Source organism: Onychostruthus taczanowskii, unplaced genomic scaffold (assembly GCF_017590055.1).
Source record: "Onychostruthus taczanowskii isolate IOZ18803 unplaced genomic scaffold, ASM1759005v1 scaffold112, whole genome shotgun sequence".
Taxonomy (NCBI): domain Eukaryota; kingdom Metazoa; phylum Chordata; class Aves; order Passeriformes; family Passeridae; genus Onychostruthus; species Onychostruthus taczanowskii.
Window position 1 is genome coordinate 1,278,763 of NW_024497852.1, and position 21,610 is coordinate 1,300,372.

The window sequence follows — 21,610 nt, forward strand, 5'->3', positions numbered from 1 at the left end:
TGAGATGACATTTGAGTCAGAGAGCTATAACTTTTTTTATCTCAAGCTGTTTTTTCTTTCCCCATTGTGTAAATCTCCTGCTCCCTGGCAGAGCAGCAGCACATTTTTCCTGCTGGAATCCCCAAACTGCTGAGTGGCAGGGTTTTGGGTGCAGCCTGGCCCTTTGTCTTGGTCACTCTGTGCGAGGCTGGAGGCAGGTTTGCACGCCCGGTGCCTTGGGGGTTTGATTTGTGTCCCCCCAGCTGCTGCTTTGGCTCTGTGGCCATCAGTGTCCCTTGTCCTGGGGCCAGGCTGAGCCACAGGGACACGTCCAGCTCAGTGTCCCCAGCTCTGGGGGCTCTGGGAGCCATGCCTGTAGGAAAGAGATCACTGGGTGTTTTTCACCTGTGGAATGGGGGTTTGGCAGCTGGGCTGGGCTGAGCTGGGCTGAGCTGAGCTGGGCTGGGCTGGGCTGAGCTGAGCTGAGCTCTGGGGATGTGCCCAGCTGGGCTGGGCTGGGCTGGGCTGGGCTGGGCTGGGCTCTGGGGATGTGCCCAGCAGAGCTGAGCTGAGCTGAGCTGAACTGAGCTGAGCTGAGCTTTGGGGAGGTGCCCAGCTGAGCTGAGCTGGGCTGAGCTGAGCTGGGCTGGGCTGGGCTGAGCTGAGCTGAACTCTAGGGATGTGCCCAGCTGTGCTGAGCTGGGCTGGGCTGGGCGGGGCTGGGCTGAGCTGAGCTGAACTGACCTTAAATTTTTTCCAAGGATGTGCCCAGCAGGGCTGAGCTGAGCTGGGCTGGGCTGGGCTGGGCTGGGCTGGGCTGAGCTGAGCTGAGCTGAGCTGAGCTCTGGGGATGTGCCCAGCTGTGCTGAGGGACACCAGGGCTGCTGGGTCACACAGAGCAGTGGCACCAGTGGCACCCAGAGCCAGCCCGTGCTGGGTGCTCATGGCTCAGTGACTGCAGCGATTTTTAATCTTTCCATTGTTGTTGTGCCTCGTAATCAATCATTTTGTGTGTAGATGGAGCTCAGTCTGTGCCACACGTGCAGGAGCCTTCTGTTTCTCTTCCTGGTTTTAAATAGCAGCCCAAATTCTGTCTTTATTGCCTAGCTTTATGTAAATCAGTCAGATTTGAGAGCATAACTTAAAGCAGAATTTGACCTACTTTTAATTCTCTTCTGCAGTTAATATTTTGAATTCCTAAGAATAAATGCAGAGGGATGTGTAGGCTCTGCTTCCTAAAGACTGGCCCAAAGAAAAAAAGTTAATTTCTAAAATTGGAGTCAGCTATTACCATTCTGTGCTGGGGTATTTTGATTTGTGTATTATTACATATAGTTCTTTTTTATAAGCTGGAAATTCCTCCTCTCTGGCTGGTTTCTATCCAAGCAAGTCTTTTTTCTTTGTCTCTCCATGGGCTGTTCTCTGAAGCCTCACTTGGCTTTTTGCAGGCTGCAGTTTCAGATAACACAATAACTGTGTTCCAATGTATTAAACTTTTAACATCCTCAAGATTCAATTAATCTTATCTTTACAACTCCCAATTACAGGCACTAATTAAGTGAAGGTTGCATTGTAGACCGGGGATATTACATTAATCATCAGCAGCCTTGTAGCCATAAATTGGTTCTTTCCCAATCCTTCAGCGTTTTTCCCAGAAGGACTGGAATGTCTCATTTCCCTGTTTTAAGGGACATTAATCCCACAAAGGAGCTTTGGATCGGGATTAGTTTTATCACATTTATGTAAGTGATGAATGGTCTTTGTAAAATAAAAGCCACTAGCTTTGTCCCAGACAAATGAAATTGAATTGTTTGATAATTATGCAATTTAAGGCACTGTCAAACTTTGGTCAGGGAATGTTGGGAGTCTATTGCTGCATTTATTATTTTACAAGATTAGGTGCTACACAGTGTTTTACCTTAAATTTTTTCCAAGCCATCAGTTCAAATCAGCTTAGTGCCTAAAGCCTGAAGGCCCCTGGGTGGGATTTGTGTGCTGTCATCCTCTGCCAGGCCAGCCCAGGTGTGCTTGATTTCCTGGCACAGAAATGCAGAATTTGTCTGGCTGAAACCCCCCAAAAGCAGGTGCATTCTGAGCCCCCAGCCCAGGAGGGGCAGTGCTGGGCTCCTGTTGCTGAGTCCCCTCCTGCAAGGTCCTGATCCCAGCGTGGGATAATGGGAGTGATGGGTTTGACATCTTTCCTGGAAATAGCAAAAATAATGCATTTTTTATTATTCACTTTGAAGAGAAGTTATAGCTGGCAATAAATGCCATTCCCACAAATGTAAATTCTCAGAATTCTCTGTCACAAGAAGCAGGGAGAGCTGTATTTAATTTGCTGCAGAATGTAACCAACGATTTAGAAATTTCCATTGGCAATGTTGTTGTGTGTCATCATGTTAAACACGTTTAAATGTGTCCTGGTATTCAGTTCCCTTCTTATAACCTGAACACACATAAATCTTTGTCACCTGGGCTTTGCTCCTGAGAATATTGTGGAGCTCAAAGCACTAAGAGAACTAAGAGCTTTTGGGAAGAACAAGCCATGTGAAACTTCCCTGGTGTTTGTACGTGCTGGGCACACCCAGCCTGTGCCTGGGAGCTGAGGGACAGTTGATTGTTTTCCCAGAATTACATTCAATAATTTGCACTCCAAAAACATTCCACTCAAATTCTTTTGCACTTTACTGACCCCAAATCTAAGAAAACTGTCTTTAGGAAGTGTGGAAGTTGTTCCCTACACCCTTTAATGATGTTTTCATCAGCAGACCCTGCATTTTCAGGGTCACCTCATAAAGAAAATTATTGAACACTTGAATTCCATTATTTCACATCAGACAATAAAATCCAGCAGGGGCATCAGGACTGAGCCATGAGTGCTTGAGCTGTGCTGAAGAATATTTACTTTTTTGAATAAAATGAAAGCTGTTTGCACAGAAAAAGGTTTATTCTTTTCCAAAGCACACAGACCCTCCTTCACACCTTTTCAGCCCATCTGTTTCTTGCTTATTAATATTTAGCACAGTTTTATTTTGCAGATATTTTCCCCAAGGAGAGCACACCTGCTGTTCCCTGCACTCTCTTATTTCTGGGGTTTCCAGTGCTGTATCATCACCTTGTCTTCTCCATTTTCCTTCTACCTGGTGCAATCTTGTGATGCTGTTTGAGGAGGTGCCAGGAAAGCACACACTTCACGTAACACGTCCCAGGACTTCCGTGCAATGCTGTTTTTCCCATGGATTGTGTGTTACTGTGCCTGTCACACACACAGAGTGTTGGTTTTATTGCCAGCCGTTGTGTGCTGTGCTGAGGGTTATTCTCCCTCTTGTTCCTAGCCTTTCCCCTCACTGTTTTTCCACCAAAGGCTGACACTGTGCTCTCTGTGTGTTCTGTTCCCTCCTCCCAGGTACGCCATTCCCCCGGAGCACGGCAAGCGGCTGGAACGCCTGGCAAAAGGTGAGCCTGGCTCTGGGCTGGGCTCAGGGAGGACTGGCACTCCCTGAGCCTGCTGGGGACTGCTGGGGAGCCTGCTGGGCTGGGGAGCAGCTGCAGAGCCAGAGAACTTGTCAGGGTTTCCCTTCCAGCTCTTCCCTCCAAGCCTCGGGCTCCTGGCACGGCCTGACCTGAACTAAACTGAGCTAAACCTGACCTGAGCTAAGATTCCTTAAAAAACCCTTGGATTTTGAGGCATTGAGGCCAAACCCTCCCAGGTCTGGGTTTAATCCACAAGGGTTTGGGTTGGAAAGGACCCTAAAAATCCTTTCACTGCCGTGGGCAGGGGCACCTTGCACTGGGCCAGGAATGCTGCCAGGGCTGGGGCAGCCACAGCCTGTTCCAGGGTCTCACCACCTCACAACAGGCATTTTCTGGCTGATATTGAGCCTAAATTTCCCCTCTTCCAGTTTGTAGCCATTGCTCCTTTACCCTATAAATACATTCTGTATTTGGTGGTTTTCCTTTTATTTTAGCCTCATCCTCCTTTATTTTTCAGTGCCATAAAATTCATATTAAAAAGAAAGAAAAAATGAAAGGGAGGGAAACAGAAAAGGAAAATGGAAGTGGGGGGAAGGGAGAGTTACTTTGAGCTGTGGCAAACTCCCACCACTCAAGCTTCAGGGAAGATGTCTGGCTGCAGAAGTGGATATGTTTTAATTTGTTGGTGTTGTTTCTATTTTTGTTCACTTGCAAATGTTCAAGGAGCTGCCCAGCTAAAAAAAGCTGCTGGCCCAGAATAATTAGCTCCAAATCTCCAGCGAGGCAAGTGGGGTGGTTTAAATCTGGTGGTGAAGGTAGGAGCAGGCAGGAAATCTGGAAGGTTCTGCTCTGATGCAAAAGCAAAGAACTGCTAATGCTGATTTCCCAGAAAACAGGCAAATTCCTGTGCTGCCTTTCCCTGCTCAGCACACTCCAGGGTGGCAAGGGGAGCAGCTGATTGTGTGGGGTAAATGCAGAATAACTGGGGATGAGTGTCCTGGGGCTGGGCTCTCCTGGGCACTGAGCTCCATGATCCCAAAATACAAATACCACTGGAAATGGCTGCTCAAAAATGTTGCGTTTCAAAGCCACAGCTCAGTAATTTGCCAGGCTTTAATAGGTGAAAAAAGTAATTTTTATAAGAAGTCAATCAATCAGATGACTTGTGTTCTGCAGACTCTGAAATACCACTCCAAGTCTGACAGGAGCAATAATAAGTTTCTTGCTGTTTGTAACTAATTTTTACGGATGATCAATTTTGAGGCACGGAGATGGTTTGTGCTGTAAAACCAGGAGCAAATTATCAATGATCTGGTCTTTATTTCAGTTTCCTGTCTCTGGAAGCTTGGTGGGTGATGATTTAACTTTGCAAAGAGGCAAAATTGCTGCCTGGCCATTCCCCTGTCCTGTGCATCAGTGGGGAGAAGTTTACCATGGAGAAATGAGTGTGCAATTAATATGGAAAATGAATAGCTGAGCTGTAAATGGGCTCGCTGGGAGAGCCATGGAGCCCATGGAGAGAATGTTAATGTGTTGCCATGTTATTGGTGCTAATCACTTAAAATGTGCTTCTTTATTAGTGGCTTTAATGAGAGCCACTTAAACTGTGCATTAAAAAGAGGAACTGCAGAGAGGGACGACAGGCTGGGTAGCAGACAGTCATAATTTGAATTGAAATGCTTTTAGTACAAAAATATAAGTAAACCTGGAATCCAGTAATCCTTTTGACTTTCTGAAACCCCTTCCATTATGTCTCATCAATTAGTTTTGGTTCCAGAGCTTGGGTTATTTGTTTTCCTAAGCTGTGATGGGTTTGAGTTCCTACAAACACACAGTTTGTTATGGAATCAGCCACTTGGAGGGAAAGACATGATCATGAGGAAAATTGGGTTCCATTGGCTGAGCTGCCTTTGGGGGGTGTGGGCAGTGTTTACCACTGTTTTAGTTTTCTTAATTATTTGTGATTTGTTTTAATAACTCAGTGGCAGAATTTAACCCTTAGGGGTGCTGAGGTGCTGACTGGTTGAGGTCCTGCTGCCTCTGCACTGTGAGCGTGTCCCTCGTGCCACTGCCTGGGATGGACACCTTTCCTTTCCCTCAGTATTACCATTTTTTCCTTTAGGCAGTGATGTGTGGGGCAGATTGATGTGGAATTGTTTCCCAAGGACAGTCCTGTAGTGATGCTCCTCCTCTGAATGTCTCCACAGGATTTTTCCCAGGAAGCTCTCAGGGATGTGATGCTTTCCTCCGTCACAAGATGACCCTCATTTCTCCCTCCATCCTGAAGAAGTATGGGATTCCCTTTGACAGGGTAGGTCCTGCAGGCTGTCCCTGCACAGCTCCTCTCTCCTGAGGAGTCAGTCCAGCAGAGCCACGGGGGAAATTGGCTTCATTTCCAGGGCATTGATGTGCTGAGTGCAGCCTGGGGTTCAGACCAGCTCTGCTGCAAAAGGAGGGTTTGGGCTTTGGCTGAGACACTGGAGAGAAGAAAAGCTGTCACTGAACAAGCTCTGGCAATTTGGGAACCTCTCAGGTAGAGAGGCACGAGCTGATAAGGATGTTCTGGCTCATCAAGGGCTAGCAAAACCCTGCTGGTGATTCAGAAACACTTTTTTATTTTCTCATGGATCCAGTGCGACCCAAAGTGGAGCTGGCTGTGCTGGTTCCCTGTTGTGTAAGTGTTCATGCTGCTCTAAGCCTGGAAGGATCCCTGCAGCTCTTAAGCCCTGATTTGAAAAGAGGGGTCATGTTTATTTGGTATGATCGTTTTAATGTGCTTATTCTTAAAGTCTTGTGGCAAGAAGTAAATCTCCTCAGCCAGGGGTGGTTACAGGGATTTGTATCTGTGCAGAATCACTCAAACTGCTGCTGCTGCTGCTGCTGCTGCTGGGTGTTCCAGCACACGAGGCCAGAGCTGCCTGTGGATGTGGGAAGTGTCAGAGGCCTGCTCCAAAATGGTTTAATGGAACCATGGCGTGGGAAGGGACCTTGAATCCCCAGCAGTCCCACCCCTGCCATGGGCAGGGACACCTTCCAGTGTCCCAAAGTCCAAGCCCTGTCCTGAAGCAGTGGCTGTTGGAGGAGGATCAGTGTTATTCACAAACAGGGGACAAGTGCCATTTGTCCTGAGCAGCAGAGATAGGATCCCTTCATCCAAATCCTTGGCAGATTTCAATGAAGTTGAAATAGGCAGCATTTATAAATCTCTATAATGCTGTTCTGGAAAAAAAAGAAACAGATCAATACTAGGGCTTTTTAATAATTAAAAATGTGTATTTCTGTAATCTCCTATTGATTTCTCCATTTATTCCTCAAGAGCTTGCAGAAGTCAGTAAATTTGGGGCTTTCTTCATGAGTGGCAGTTTGTGCTGGCTTTCCTTCAATAGTTATTACTTTTCTGCATGGCCTATCCATCATCTGGAGTGTTTTCTAATTTATTGTGGGATAATGTTGACAGCAGTGCCATGGATGATGTGGGCTTGAAATGGAGACACCAGGATGTGCATTCACTGACAGAAACATCATCTCTTCATCTCTGGAGCCAGCAGAGTAGCACTGCTGGGGTTTGTGGAGGGGATGATGCAGGGTGCTCCTGCTGAAATCCTGCAGGAGCTGCTTGTGTGTCACAGCAGCTTTTATTCCCTCTTTCTTCAATTATTCTCCTAGTGTTAATGGCATCTGCAAGTTCAGAGGGAGGGAGGGAGGAGTGTTTGAACTTCTGTGTGTTTACATTTTGCATTTGGCCCCATCCCTGTGTTGGGAAGCGCAGTGCCCTGGAGTCTCTGTGGGCTCAGAGCTGCTGGGGGGTGGGCTGTGGCTGTGGGAAGGAATCCAGGCAGAATTCCTGGCCTGTGACAGCTGTGAGAGCTCTGTCAGCACTGCTGGCTGGAAGGACAGGCAAGACCAAGCTTTGCCTCTTCCATAGCCCGTGGAGGGGCAGCTGGGCTGGGAGCTGCTCCCGTGGTTCAGGCCATGCTCTTAACAATTAAGCTTCTTTTATTCCAAATGATTTTTCTGCACAAGATATAAAAAGTTTTTTTTTTATTTTTGAAGCTTCAAGATTGATTTGCCTCTGATTCTAGCTGTGATCTGTAGAGTTCAACCCTTATTAATAATGTCCATAATGCTTATTGTTATTTTAATTTCATTGAAGTCGAGTCACAGGGTGGTTTGTGGTGAAGGGGACATTAAAGCTCATCCAGTGCCACCCCTGCCATGCAGAGGGACTGTTAGGAGGGAAATCCAGAGCTCTTGGGGTGGGAATGAAGGTTTGGAGCTGCCATGAGCCAAAGTGGTCGCATCAGAGATTTACTGATCTTTTGGAATGTTGCAGCCTGAGACCCCTTTGTAACTGGAGCAGGTATAAATAGCTCAAGTTATGGGACCCCTTCCCATCCACTGTTCTGAGTTTTTCCCTTAAGAGAAGTCCTTAAGTATTCCTGCAGTTCACCAGGAATGTTCCAGCCCAGCCCAGAGCTGCCCATGGCTGCTCTGCCTCCAGTGGGAAGAGGTTTCATCAGTGGGGTTTTTAATGGGTCTGTTCTCAAGCTGCTGCACTAAGTGACCTGTGGGGTGTCTCCTCCTTTTCCCTGTGTTTTCCAGATCACCCAGGAGGCCGGGGAGTTCATGATCACATTTCCCTACGGGTACCACGCTGGCTTCAATCACGGCTTCAACTGCGCCGAGTCCACCAACTTCGCCACCCTGCGCTGGATCGACTACGGCAAGATGGCAACGCAGGTGGGCAGCTGGCAGGGCTGGGCACTCCTGCAGCACAGCAGTGCCTCGGGTGTCCTCATTGCTGAGCAGAGCACGAAATGCCTCTGCTCTGGGAGGTGCTCTCTCGCTGTCCCACGCCGCTGGCTTTGCCTCTCAATAATTTGTGTTCACAGAACTCACAGAATCACAGAATTCATAGAATTCACAGAATCACAGAATTCACAGAATCACAGAACTCATAGGACTCACAGAATCACAGAACTCACAGAATCATAGAACTCACAGAACTCACAGAATTACAGAACTTACAGAATCACAGAATTCATAGAATTCACAGAATCACAGAATTCACAGAATCACAGAACTCATAGGACTCACAGAATCACAGAACTCACAGAATCATAGAACTCACAGAACTCACAGAATTACAGAACTTACAGAATCACAGAATTCATAGAATTCACAGAATCACAGAACTCACAGAATTCACAGAACTCACAGAACTCACAGAACTCACAGAATCACAGAATCACAGAATCACAGAATCCCTGGGTTGGAAGAGACCCTAAAGACCATGGAGTCCAGCCCAGGCCCAACAGCTCAGCTGAGCCCTGGCCCCCAGTGCCACATCCAGGCTGTGTTAAACACCCCCAGGGATGGTGACTGCACCACCTCCCCGGGCAGAACATTCCAGAACTTTATCACCCTTCCTGTAAAACACTTTTTCCCCATATCCAACCTGTATTCCCTTGGTGCAGCCTGAGGCTGTGTGCTCTGGTTCTGTCAGCTCCTGGAGAAGGAGCCCAGCCCCAGCTGAGCACAGGCACCTTTCAGGAGCTGCAGAGTGAGGAGGGCACCCCTGAGTCTCCTTTTCTCCTGGTGAGCACTCCCAGCTCCATTTTGTTCTGAGGGTGCAGGAATGGTTTTCTCAAGTGTTGCATTCAGGTTCTGAACAGGTTGTTTTGGGTTTGGTAAGTTGGAATTAGTTTTCTGGTGCATCCAAACTGCATTTCACAGTGGATGAGGTGACTGATGTAACTGAACACAACTCATTAGGTACACACTGGAGGGGAAGGAATAAGCTGGAAATACTTTTGAGCTTTAATAACACTATGGTAATAACACTGAAAATACCTGAATTCCTCTAATCTGTGCACTCAGTTAAGTTTGGAGAGTTCTGTTTGTCTGGTTATTTCTCATTAGGGCAGATTCCTGGTGTACTCTGGTTTGTGGCAGCTCTCCTGGTTTGAAGTCTGCAGAATAACTGACCAGCAAAGCTCATTCAGCAGAATCTGGGAAGTTTTGCCATGGGCAGGGACACCTTCCACCATCCCAGGTTGCTCCAGGCCCTGTCCAGCCTGGCCTTGGACACTTCCAGGGACGGGTCAGACATTTGGATTTGTTCTGGAGTTAAGGGATGGTAAGAAAAACCTTAAACTGTAAGAGACCTCAAATCAGTGTCAGGTGTCTGAAACTCAAAAATAGCCAAGCAGTCTTGGTTTAGAAATGTAAAAAGTGGTGTTTGTCTGCTGTGACCTTGTAAAGCAGGTGTTTGTGTAGTGAGTGGTCATGGTATTACACCCCAGAAAATGGGGTTTATCATGGAAATTCAGACAGACCCTTAACTACAACAGAGCCAGCAGGCACCACTCGAATATTAAAAGCAATTTTGGGTTCAGCCATGTGTTCACAAACAAGTGACATTTGGGAAGTGCAGTTTTAGATGGAGCCTCCATGCTTACATTGTTAGGCAGCGTAGCGTGAAATTACTGAACAAGCAGCAGCAGAGCAGGAGCAGATCTGGGGACACAAAGTGGAAGTGTGGAAGGAGATGCCCAATTTATTCCCATTGCACTCCGTGGCACTTGTCTGTTCTGAGCCTCCTGGTTCATTCTGCTCCAAAGCAGGTGTTAATTAACCTGGGGTGCCTGGCTGGGGTCCCAGCTGAGGGGGAGTTTGTTACACTGTGAGGGCAAAGCTTTGTTTAAATCTCATTTGAGGTTAAGCAGGGACCTAAGGAGTGGTCAGGGTGTGCACTGGGAGCTGCCTCAGCTCTGTGGGGAGAGAATTCCTGGAGAGACAGCAGGAGGAAATCCCTCCCTGGCAGGGTGGGCAGGCCTGGCACAGTGCCCGGAGCAGCTGGGGCTGCCCCTGATCCCTGGCAGTGCCCAGGGCCAGGCTGGGCATTCCCGGCAGTGGAAGGAGTCCCTGCCATGGCAGGGGTGGGGTGAGATGAGATTTCAGGTCCCTCCCAACCCACACCATTCCTGAGTTTGTGATTTTTAGTTAACACTACAGCTTTCCTGTATTTCAAATATGGCTTCATTGATTTATGTGCTCCCAGGCACAATTAGATTATCCTTGCTCACATGCAGGCAGGTTGGGTTTTTTTTTCCTTACCATATACTCATTTATAGACGTTCTTGGGAAGTCTGAGCTGGGCAAAGCTCTGCAGGCACTGCTGCTCCTGCAGTGACCCCTGCCTGGGGTGATTCCCTCCTTCCTTGGGCTGCCAGCACAGCTTCTTGTCCTGCCTGCCCTCAGGAGAATGGGGACAAGGCAAGGTTCATAATTAGCCAGTTGTAATGCTCTCCTGGACATTGTCCTGGGGAGGAGGTGTGGGTTCTGCTGGGAGCTGTGTGTCAGTGCTGCAGTGCAGGAGAGGAAGGTGATGGTTCACCTCGGAGAGCAGAGCTGTGCTAATTGCCTGCCAGATGGGTGCAATGTTCTGCATCCCACAGAGAACCTGCCTGGCCTTAAAAAACACAGAATCACCAGCCTGGAGTGTAAAGATCAACTGCTGAGACACTGGTCCTGCTCTAATTGTAGAACAAGTGTCAGGATTAGGAAAAAAAAAAAAAATAGCAATGGCTGCATAGTAGTGTGGGAAACTATCAGTGGGTAAATCCACTTGTATCTGTAAATGAGTGACCAGGATGGGCAGATCCTCAGAAATTCCAGTGGAAGTTGGTTTGGTGAATACCAAGTGAATAATCTGAGCTGTCCTGCTTGGTTCAAAGCTTTTTGAGAACACGGAGTCTTTCTCTCCTCGGGTTTTTAGCTAGAACAGATGCTTTTGCCCCTTGGGTCTGATTTGCTGATCCTCCTGCTAATTGCTCCTCCAGCCCCAGTGCTGGGTGTGGTTTGTGTCAGACAAATTCCACAAACTGTGTTTTGTGATGTGCAGAAATCTCCAGGGCTGCTTCTCTGTGCTCTGAGCCAGGGTCAGCTCCAGAGGAAGGGTCTGGATCCTTCCCAGCCTGGAGGGTGCCCCAGTGGGAGGTGGATGTCCCCTGGACAGTGGCCCAGAAGGAAGAGCAGCTTTTAGCAGCTCTGCATGTGCTGCTGTGTCCCCGTGGCCTGGAGGAGCCTGCTGCAGCTCAGGGACATCCAGGGTGGGCTGAGGCCAGCCCAGCTCCCCCTTGCACCTGACCCTGGGCAGCAGCTCCCTTCAGGGATGGCAGAGACCTGCAGCTGATCCTGGGGCTGCAGGGATGCTCCATGTGCCCTTCCCAGCCCTGCTGGGGGCCCGTGCAGCACGCAGAGCTCTGCAGAGCCCGGGCAGGGGATGCTCCTCGGCAGCTGCAGCCCCGCTGGGTGTCACTGGCACAGGCCTCAGCACAAGGAGACCCAGAGGAAGGAGCTCAGAGGGCTTTGCACAGCCTTGGAGATCCTGGCACAGTGTTTCAGAGTCAGCTGTAATCCAAATATTTGCTTTGGATTCAGCATTCCTGATTCAGCTGAGGAGGGATGGTTTATTTGTATAAACTGCAGTTAATGTTTGCCTGCATAGGCAGAGCTTAGGAATTAGGGAGAAATATTTCCCTTTGTTCCCTGTAGCTGGAGTTCCTCAGTCATTTGTCTTCCATTTGTCATATTTTTTTTTCTGTTTGGTTGTTGAAAAAAGCTGCTGAGTGAAAGGCAGGAAATTATAATTTTCATTCCTTACCATCTTTTTTATTAAATTTCTTTTTATTTTGCACCACGAGCCTGCAGTTCCTGCCTGCACTCCTGGTTTTTTGTTTCTGGAAACCCTTGGATGCCAGCACCAGAGGATTTTAGCAGCTGTGTCTTTGCCCAAAGAGCCCTTTTAAACCAGGGGCTTCAGGAAATGCCCTCCCTGTAGCTGAGGTGGCCTCTGAGCCTCCTGCTATTCAGAGACCCTTTCAGAGTGCAGAGATTTAGCAGAAAATCAAATCCCAGCTCAGCTTTTCTATTTCTTTGGCAAACTGGACTGAAAATAAGTGGGTGGGAGTGGAACAATTTCTGCACTTTCCCTTCCATTAAGTGCAGCCACTCCAGGAGAGGGTCTGGGGTCCTGCTGGCTGCCACTTCCCTGCCTTCCTGCATCTCCTGTTTACTCCACAAAAACTGCTGGAATTCTCTCTCTCGGCATAAAACGGGCTCAGGCTGCCCCTCCTGCCCGAGTGCTGCATGTTGGGCTCTGAAATAAAACAGCTTTCCCTCATCCCAGGCAGCTCTGGGAGGGGCACAGGGAAAACTTCCTTGGCTTTCCTGGTCTGCCAAGAGAAGGGACCTTTTGGATCCCACCTAGGATCCTCTCCGTGGCTTCCTGCCTCTAAACCTTCTGCTCACTCTTCTTTCTGTGCTGCATATGTAATATAGAAATAATCTCAAATTTACACTCGGAATAGCTGGGATTTAATGCTGTCTAGCATATCATTTTCCTGCTAAAATTGAAGCTTTCTTCTTACTATTCACATTTCAGTAGATTTTTTCCCCTTCAATATGTCATGTTTCCCAAGAAAATAAAACTTGTGAGGTTTTTGCAGCAACCTGTTTGGTAATACTGCAAAATTGGTCCCCAAAATAAGGCAAATCAGAACTGTATTTTTGCATTATTTTGTGTCTGTGCCTCAACTGACTCTAATTAGACCTTTTTAAGCTTAGAACACATAAAAAAAATCTATTATGAAATAGCATTTCCATAGTTTATTTTTGTCAGACGTTCAAAATTGCTCTTTTACTCTAATTAGACCTTTTAAGCTTAGAATACATTAAAGAAATCTATTATGGAATAACATTTCCATGGTTTATTTTCGTGAGACAGATTCAAAATTGCTCTTGTACAAATTCTTCCACCTTTCTTCATACTTATTTTCTTGTAATATTTGTAAACACCCCTAATGCTCTTGATTCTGTGCAAGAAAAAGGAACTTTTGCAGCTTTTTTTTCGTGCTGAGGTGGAAAGGGGATGGTTATTTTCTGGGAACTCTCTGGAAGCTTTGTTTTATCAGCTCTTTCCCAAGCTCCTGTCCCCAAGTTGTGGCTGGGAGGTTCTGGGCACGATTTTTGTTGCTGAATAAATCCAGGTGTGGCTCTGTGAGCAGAACGAAGCCCGGATCTGCTGGGGTTTGCAGGCTCCAGTGCTGGGCTGGCTGCCTGTCCCGGGGGATCAGTGCCTCCAGCTCCTTCTGGCTGTTGGCCTGGCTTATTGATCGCTTCATTTCTGTATTGATTGATTACTTTTACCCCAGCTGGGGCTGCCCCAGAATGCTGTGTGTGCAGGGAGGGGGCTCTGGGGCAGGCAGGAATGGTGCCCTGCACTCCACGGGAATCTTCCCTAACTGTTGTGTTTGTGGAGCTCCCAAGGGTTTCCAGAGGCTTTGCTAATGAGCTGCTTTGCTGTCGATACCGCTAATTACTCTGCAGACGGGGGGTCGAGGCTCATCTTCCTCCCCCCGAGCTTCCAGGCACAGCCACTGAGCACACAGACTGTGCTTCTCCTCCTCCCCGGGGCCCAGCTCCTCTTTCCTCACAGAATCGCTGCCGTCCATCTCTCAGGAGCCTGCCCGGCCTGCCCGAGCCCAGGAGAAGGAGCCCGGAGCCCCAGGCCGGTTTTGCTGTGCTGGGGGATGCCGGTGGCACAGCTGTGACATGGGAACACGCTGGATTGCTGCTTGCAAGCCCTGGTGGTGCTGGGGGCTTCTTCCTGCCCCAGCTGGAGCTCTGCTTGGTGCTGGGAGTGCCCAGCGAGAGGCTGAGCTGTTTTCTGTGCTCTGTACCAGCCAGGGTTCCTCTGCTGCCCTGTCCCAGAACCACCCCTCCTTCCAGGAACTTGCTTTTGCCTTCGTTTTTGTCAAAAAGCAGGTAGAAAGGCTTTAAGCAAAGATTTTGGACTGGCATTTAAAAGCTGAAAGAGCTTCAATTTCGAGCGTGTTGGGTTTTGTGATGGATAAATTTCCAAAGTGGGAGGCTCAGCTGAGTCTTACCAGCTGCTTTCATCTGAATGTGAAGGGTTCTGTCCACGAAAACCAGCAGTGCCACTTTAAATGTGTAATTTTGGTGACTATTTCTGCATAAGGAAAAGGTTTCTTTTCCATTAGCCTTTCCTTGATGGAACTGCTGAGGTTCAGTTCAGTGTTAATAGTTGGGAATTGAGGGAAATATCCTCACTCAACTGTTGCTGAAGGTTGAAGCTGAATGAGTCTGCACTTGTCCATAAATCATTTGGTTTTATGACTTCAAGGAGACAGTCATTTTATTTGACTGTTATTTTATAGAGACTTATTTGTGTTTTCATATTAAAAAAATATTGCAAATAAGATAATGGTTGTACATTCCATAGCCACAAATTCCCCCCTATCAGTCCTGGAGTTGGAATTGATGGGACAGGGCTCCTGCTGTGGTCACATATTTTACCACAGGCTCCAAATTAGAGCTGCAGATAATAAAATAATGAGGAAAGGAAGAATGTTGGGGTTTTAGGCTGGAAAAAGGTTTAATTGTGCATTTCCTTACAGTATTTTTCCATGTGCTTATAGTTAATAAAACCATTAACTTATGGAAAGGGGGAGGTGAGGCTGGGAAAAGCCTTCAGAAGGTGGAATAAGTGAAGTTCCTGCAGATTTGGTGAATGTGGAAACCCCTCTCCTGTTGCTCTTTTGGGTCTCAGCTCCCCTGTGACTGAAGGCACAGCACTGACCCTAAAGCTGTGGATTTTTGGCTTGGTTTGTTGCCATTCCATGTTCAGGACTTGCAGCGGTCCTTGGAGGTGCCAGTGGTGAATATCCTGTGTTTGTTCTGGTGTTTGATCTGTGGCCCTGCTGCTCCCTGGGGGGGTCTGGCCAGCCTGGGGGGGGGAGAGGGGAGCTCAGGGCTCCTGGGATTTGGACAAAACGTTCGTGTTGCCATTCAGTCCTGTGCTTTGGGTGATCACATCACCCTGAAATCCTTCTCAGGGCTGGTGATCCCTAGGAATTCTGTGAATTCCCAGACTGGAGCTTTGTGGTTCAGTTCCGTCTCATGTAAAGGAAATGAGGTTTCAGATCTCTCCTTACTGGTGGTGTTTGAGTGTTGACATGTTCATTTTTTTTTCTATAAAGTTTAATAATAGTGGAATGTAAAAGTGTTAGAATTGGAGGGAATTTGGGAGGATATATTCTGCAGAAATTGGGGTAGGGAGGGACAGAGATGGGGGTGTAGGCATAATGTCTTCTAGGAAATACATTGTTTATGACCACAGTGAAACTCTTTGAAAGAAATGCAGCTCTGTGCATGAGGAAGGGGGAAGGCAGGGTGTGGGACTGGAGATCATTGCCAGGAAACAACCTTGCTGCTTCTGTCCTGCTGGACTGGATTGCAAAGGCAGTTCCTCACCCTTCTCCACCCTCCCTCTCCTCCTGCTCTGCCCCATTCTCCCTCTCCAGCTCTCTCACACACACAAGAACATTCCCTTTTCCAGCTGCTGGAAGCATCAGCAGGATCCCACTGCTGTCTGAGGGAAGGGTGTGGAAAAATGTCCTGGCCTTGCTGGGAGTGTGGCTGTGACACAACAGCACTGCACGGCCAGAAGGAGCCCAGAGGAAAGGGGCTTTGCAAATTATTCATGCTGGCTGCTGTGAAAGCAATAGAATTAAATTAAAATTGAAATACAAACATGCATCATGGTAGATTTGTGGACAGAAAGGAGCTGGGCTGCTGTGGGATGTGGAGGCCACAGTGCCAGTGCTGAGTCCAGCCCAGCAGCATCCCCGGGCTCAGCCTGGGCTTCTGGGGGAAGCTTCTGCACCTGGGGGAAGCTTCTGCACCTGGGGGAGCCTCTGGAACTGCTGGGGGCTGGAAACTGCTCTGGAGACCTCTGGCCCTGAGTGCCTCGGGCTGTGCTGGCAGATTTGAGGGTGTGGGGGTGTCTGTGCTGCACTCTTGGGTCCAGGTCAGGATCACCAAAGGCAGAGCTCCCCTTTGGAGCCATTTCAGCCTCTGGGGAGGTCAATCCCCAGAGCTGTGCTGGGGATGCTCTTCTGTGCTCCTCTTTGTAGCTCTGCCCAGGTGCTTTTAAACTTTCTTAAGGAAAATCTGCTCAGTCCCTGAGGCCAGGGCTGGTGGAGGTGCCCTGGGAAGCTCCTGCCTGGGCTGGGGTTGGAAGCTCGGGTGCCCTCTGTGTTCCTGCCTTGCTGTGGCCAAATTGCATTTCCAGCCTTTCTGGCCTCAGCTGGTTTTCATTAAATGGAGTTTTCCTGAAAGTGCCTGTCCATAAATGCTCCTTCCCACTCAGCACACTGGGGTTGTGCACTGCCCCAGCCCCTGCACGGTGAGAAACGGGAGCTGGAGGATGTGGGGTGGTGGAGAACTGTGCAGAAGGACTCTTCTCTCTGCCTCTGTCAGTGAATTCTCAGCTATGGCTATAAATTATTTAGTGATGGTGGTGAAAAGGGAAGGGAGAAAGGGGAGAAGCAGGTTTAATTTTAGGCACTTCTGCCAAAAGAATGGATAGAATGGTTTTGAAAAGGTGTGAAGGAAGGGTGGAAAAAACCCCAGATCAATCCTGCAAAGTGGCTCCAATTACCTCAGCCTCAGCTTGGAGCTGAAAAGCAATTTAAGTGCAAGCAAAGCTTTGCACCTGAGAGCAGAACCCCAAGAGAGCTGTGGCTGCAGCCCCCAGAGGCACCTGGGGGGTTCCTGGGTCCTTCTCCATCCTCTGCCTTCTTCTGATGAAGTTCATAAAGGCTGTCTGAGACTGACATCAGTGCCCAGGGTGAGAATCCTCTTGCTGCACTCACTCTGTTCATTCCTCAGACAAAGGGATACATCCAAGGAAAACCACCTGAGAGTGCTCTCTGTGCAATGGCAGGGGTGTAACTCCAGGTTGGTTTTAATGAGCATATGCCAGCTGAAATGAATAAAGCACACTTTCTCCCACCTAATGGTTTGGATGCAGGTTGTAGTTACTGCAGGGTTTTTGTTTCCTCCCTTTTGTGCAGGACTGCTGTGCCATGTCAGGATGTATCATTATGAAGTTTAACTGCCCTGTGCTCCAGGTCAGGCTTTGGCTCCTGTAAGGCTTTTCTGAGTTATGAAGTGGTACCAATAATACCTTTTCAGCCTGGAAAACTCTGCCAGAGAGAGGCTGATGGAGGGAAATGGGCTTGAGGGCAGACTCTGACCTGGGCTGGACCAGACAGAGTAATTGTGTCTGATGCCTGCAGCACAGGACTCGAGCAGAGCCAGTCCCAGGAGGCTTTGTCTTGTTGGGGGCTCAGAGGGAGAACAAAATCCTTGGGGAAGAGTTCTGCAGCAGCCTTGGAGAGTGCTGGAGTGGCAGCTGGTTCCCCAGGAGCAGCAGAGCCAAGGTGTGAAAAACACCCATCACTTGTTTTTAAAATATTTAAAAGTTTAATAGTAATAAAATGGTTATAAAAATGGTAATATAATTAGAGTAATAAAATTTGAACAGTTGAGATTAGGACAATATGAGACAATAAAAACAAAGAGATACAGATGTCTGGGGGCCTTTTTCTGGGCATCACTAGCCCGAAAAAGTACCCCGGTTAACAGAGGATTAACCCTTAAAAACAACAGCCTGTTGCATATTCATACATCTCATACATGATGCACAAATTCCATTCAAACTCAGGATTCTGTCTGGTCACTCTCAACCTCTTCCTGTGAATCCTCATGCCGTCTGAGCGAGCTGGGAAGAAGTTCGTTTTCTGCTGATAAGGGAGCAATCAATTCCCTTTCTCTGAAAGATTCAGGTGTCCTGTGGCTGCTCTCTGGTGCCAGTCCTTTCTTAACCAAATATCTTACATAGCACAGTTTCTATTTTAACATTATGTTATAACCTAAAACAGTATTTAGTAGTTAATTTAACACTTAAGAAAATGAACACAGCATAACTTTCTGACATAACACACACAACATTCACTTTGACACTTGCGAAAAGCCGCTCACAAACCACACGTTTGTCACACGAGGCACTGCCAGCCCTGCCCCCCTGCAGGACCCCCTGCAGCAGGGTGGGGGGAGCAGCTGTCCCCTGGGCCCTGTCACCCGCGTGCTCTCTTGCAGTGCACGTGCCGCAAGGACATGGTGAAGATCTCCATGGACGTGTTTGTCAGGGTGCTGCAGCCCGAGCGCTACGAGCTCTGGAAGCAGGGCAAGGACATCGCCGTGCTGGACCACATGAAGCCCACGGCCCTGAGCAGCCCCGAGCTCGACGCCTGGAACGAGACCAAGGCAGAGCTGAAGGCGAAGCTGCTGCGCAGGTGAGCACAGAGGGCCCTGGAGTGAGCTGCTTGCGTTGTAAATGCTGCCCTTCTCCACTGCAGATAGTTCAGACTCTTTTTCTTCTTCCTTTGTTCTTTTCGTGCAGTTCCTCGTGCTGTTTGTCTGGGGTGATGTGTCCCTCGTGGTCCTGTTTCCTTCCCACGTTATAAAAGCACATGCTTTTCAAAGTGGGACACTTTGTGCTCCCTCAAATCTCATCTCTTGTCCTGGAAGACAAAAAATATCTGTAGTGAACATTTAGAGCTTCGCTGATCAGAAAGCAGGAGTTTAAAAAAGCCCATCAGTTGCAAAGGGGATTTTGTGCATGCCTTTCTGTGCTTCCTTTGATCTTTGTATTAATTTTCTACAAGTCTGTGATTTTTGTGTGTTACAGCATGCTTGAATTGAAAATTTGGCATGCTAACCTTTTCCTGTTGGAATCTTGCTTTATAGGATAGGAGATGAGGAAGAGGACAGCAAACACCGGTATGTGACTTCCCTCAGCAACGTCAATCCCTTCATTCTTTTTCCTGGCAAGTTTCTTAAACAGCAGCTCTGGAACTCTTCCTCACTCACTGAGTTTTTTGTGAAAGCCCCCAGGAAATCTTCAGGCCTTGAGGTTCCTCAGGTTTCATCTTGGTTTGGATTTCTGTGACCTCCATCACTGGAGAACCTCAACTGCCTCATGGCTCTCGAGCTGCTCTCCTGGGCTGGCAGGGATGTGTGGTGTAGCTGGGGCTGGGGAAAGGGAGCTGCTCACTCCCTTTTTCTGCAGTTTTGTGGCTGCTCAGGGTTCCTGGTGGAGCTGATGTGTGCAGGGTAAGGTACTGTATGAACACCAAGGATTATTTTCCCTCCCTGAGCCTATTACCCAGCAGAGAAGCCTCTCTCAGCCTGAGCCTATTGCAAAAGATCCAGGTACTTTTTTTGCTTATCTGTTCAGCGTTTCCTGGATTATTCCAGCGTTATCCTGGAGCAGTTTTGAAGCTGTTCAATACTCCTTAGCTGTACTTTCTCCTGTGCTTATGTCTTTCCAAGACATGGTTTTACTTGAAGCCTGACTTTTCTCAGCAGGATGGAGGGATGGGATTCACCTCTGCCCAAACCTTCACAGTTGTAGCTACTTAATTTAAGTCACTTTGTGGTCTGTTCTTCAAAGAGTACAAACGCTGCTTTTTTGTCAGCTCTCTTGGAAAAATGGAGCTTTTAAACTCTGCAGAGAGGTGTTATTTCTTCTCTAAGGTCAGTCAGACTTGGTTACCTTAAAAAACCCAACTTTGTTTACTTTATGGCTTCAGCAAGAGACTGTTTTAGTCCAGTCCCCATTTCATTTCTGGTGTGTGAATTCTGTCAGACACAGAACAGCTTCACTTCTGGAAGTGCTCAGCCTTCAGCCTGTAGTTCTGGAAGCACTTTCTTTAAATGCTGAGCTTTCTGCCTCTCTCTCCCACCACCCCTGAGTGAGAAGAGCGCTGCAAAACAGATCTTTTTTTTCCCTCCTGTGAGTATAAAGCTCTGTGCTGTAATTTTTGCCTGGCACTTCCACACCACAGGAATAAAACACACTTTGCTAAAACCAGCTTGTAGCACTTGACTCTACTCCTCCTTCGGCTACAGAACATTCCAGCTGCAGTGGCAAAGTCTTACAGCTTTATCTGCACCTCCCACCCTCCACTCCCCTGCCAGGGAAGGTGGTGTGTTCTTGGAACATGGGTGAAGAGCAGAGCTGATCCTTCTGGGCTCAGCCCTGCTAATGACTGTCCTGCAGGTGTGAAGGCACCAGCTCTTCTTGGGGCCACCATCTGCTCAGAGCCTGGCAATTAGAGCTCCCTGTGCATATGGATCAACTTGCTTTCCTAGTCATCATTCGTCCCAGGTTGAATTTTTTTCTCCCTTCTTTGTCAGTTTAAAGGCTGATTAAGGGCTCTTTAACTCTGTTGTGCTCCAAATGTAATTAGCAGCTGAGTTTTCTGGGCTCTGAGGATGGGGAGCTGCTTTTTAGCTTTTCTAGACTTTGGGACTGATGAGTAAAGTGTGTTTTAGTTTTGTCACATGATGATGGATGTGAGGCCACAAGGAAAATGCAGCTTTCAACCAAAGAAGAAGTGTCTACATGCTAAAAATGGGGTAAAAATCGCAAGGTTCTGAATCAGCCCTTTTGGAAAAGGAGGGCTTGTTAGATTTAAATGTGAAATTCAAGGAGCAGTTCTGCAGATTCTGCAAAGCCCTGTGCTGGGGCTGGCTGGGATGGAGTGACTGGGATTTGGGGCTGCACCAGTGCTCACCAAGCTCTGAAGTTTTGGCTGTTGCTTGCACAGTGTCAAAGCTTTATCTTGTCCCACTGTGGCCCAGTGGGACCCTGGGGGTGGCTGAGAGGGGACCCAGCTGGCCCCGAGTGGCCAGGGGGAAATTCTGTGCCATAAAATGTTATGGGGAGCAATAAAAACGGGGGGAGAGGAGGAAGGAGGGGTTTGGCTTCTGAGGTGCTGTTTTTGGGGACTGGCTGGGCATTGCTCTGCCTGGGGAGGTGGTGAGTGGATTTCCTGGGCTTCTTTCTTTCTTTCTTAATTCTTTTCTTCATCTATTAAACTGCATTTTCTTGACTTACAAGTTTCTGGCTCTTGTTCTTGCAGTTTTCCCTCCCTGTCCCTCCTGAGCAGTGGGGAGTGTCTGTGAGGGTACAATTCCCAACCCAAAAATCTTGCTCTGACTTCTGAATTTCCATTTCTCTTTGCATTGTGGCTCCTGTAATCTTTGCCTTAGTGGCACTGACTTTAAGAAGAATGAACAGCATTGCTATTGCCTCGTTAGTAATTGTCTGCTCTTATTAATATGCATATTTTTTAGTTAGATTTCTTCAAGGCCTTGGACCTTCTGAATTTACTGGTGAAAAGTCATAGACTGCCTGTTGATTTTGCTGTGAGCATTC

The 21,610-nt window shown here is 48.0% G+C and overlaps 1 protein-coding gene across 4 annotated transcripts in view; it reads left to right on the forward strand.

Annotated features, from left to right (window-relative positions):
• KDM4B (lysine demethylase 4B) overlaps nucleotides 1-21,610 on the forward strand; it is a 74,013-nt gene that overhangs the window by 27,704 nt on the left and 24,699 nt on the right. For 3 of the 4 annotated variants that reach the window (XM_041425020.1, XM_041425038.1, XM_041425029.1), the window contains exons 6-10: nucleotides 3,386-3,435; nucleotides 5,661-5,764; nucleotides 8,056-8,193; nucleotides 18,484-18,680; nucleotides 19,135-19,167. In XM_041425020.1, coding sequence (XP_041280954.1) covers nucleotides 3,386-3,435; nucleotides 5,661-5,764; nucleotides 8,056-8,193; nucleotides 18,484-18,680; nucleotides 19,135-19,167 — 522 coding nt within the window. The remainder of the gene's footprint in view (nucleotides 1-3,385; nucleotides 3,436-5,660; nucleotides 5,765-8,055; nucleotides 8,194-18,483; nucleotides 18,681-19,134; nucleotides 19,168-21,610) is intronic. The other variant, XM_041425046.1, reaches the window with a different exon arrangement.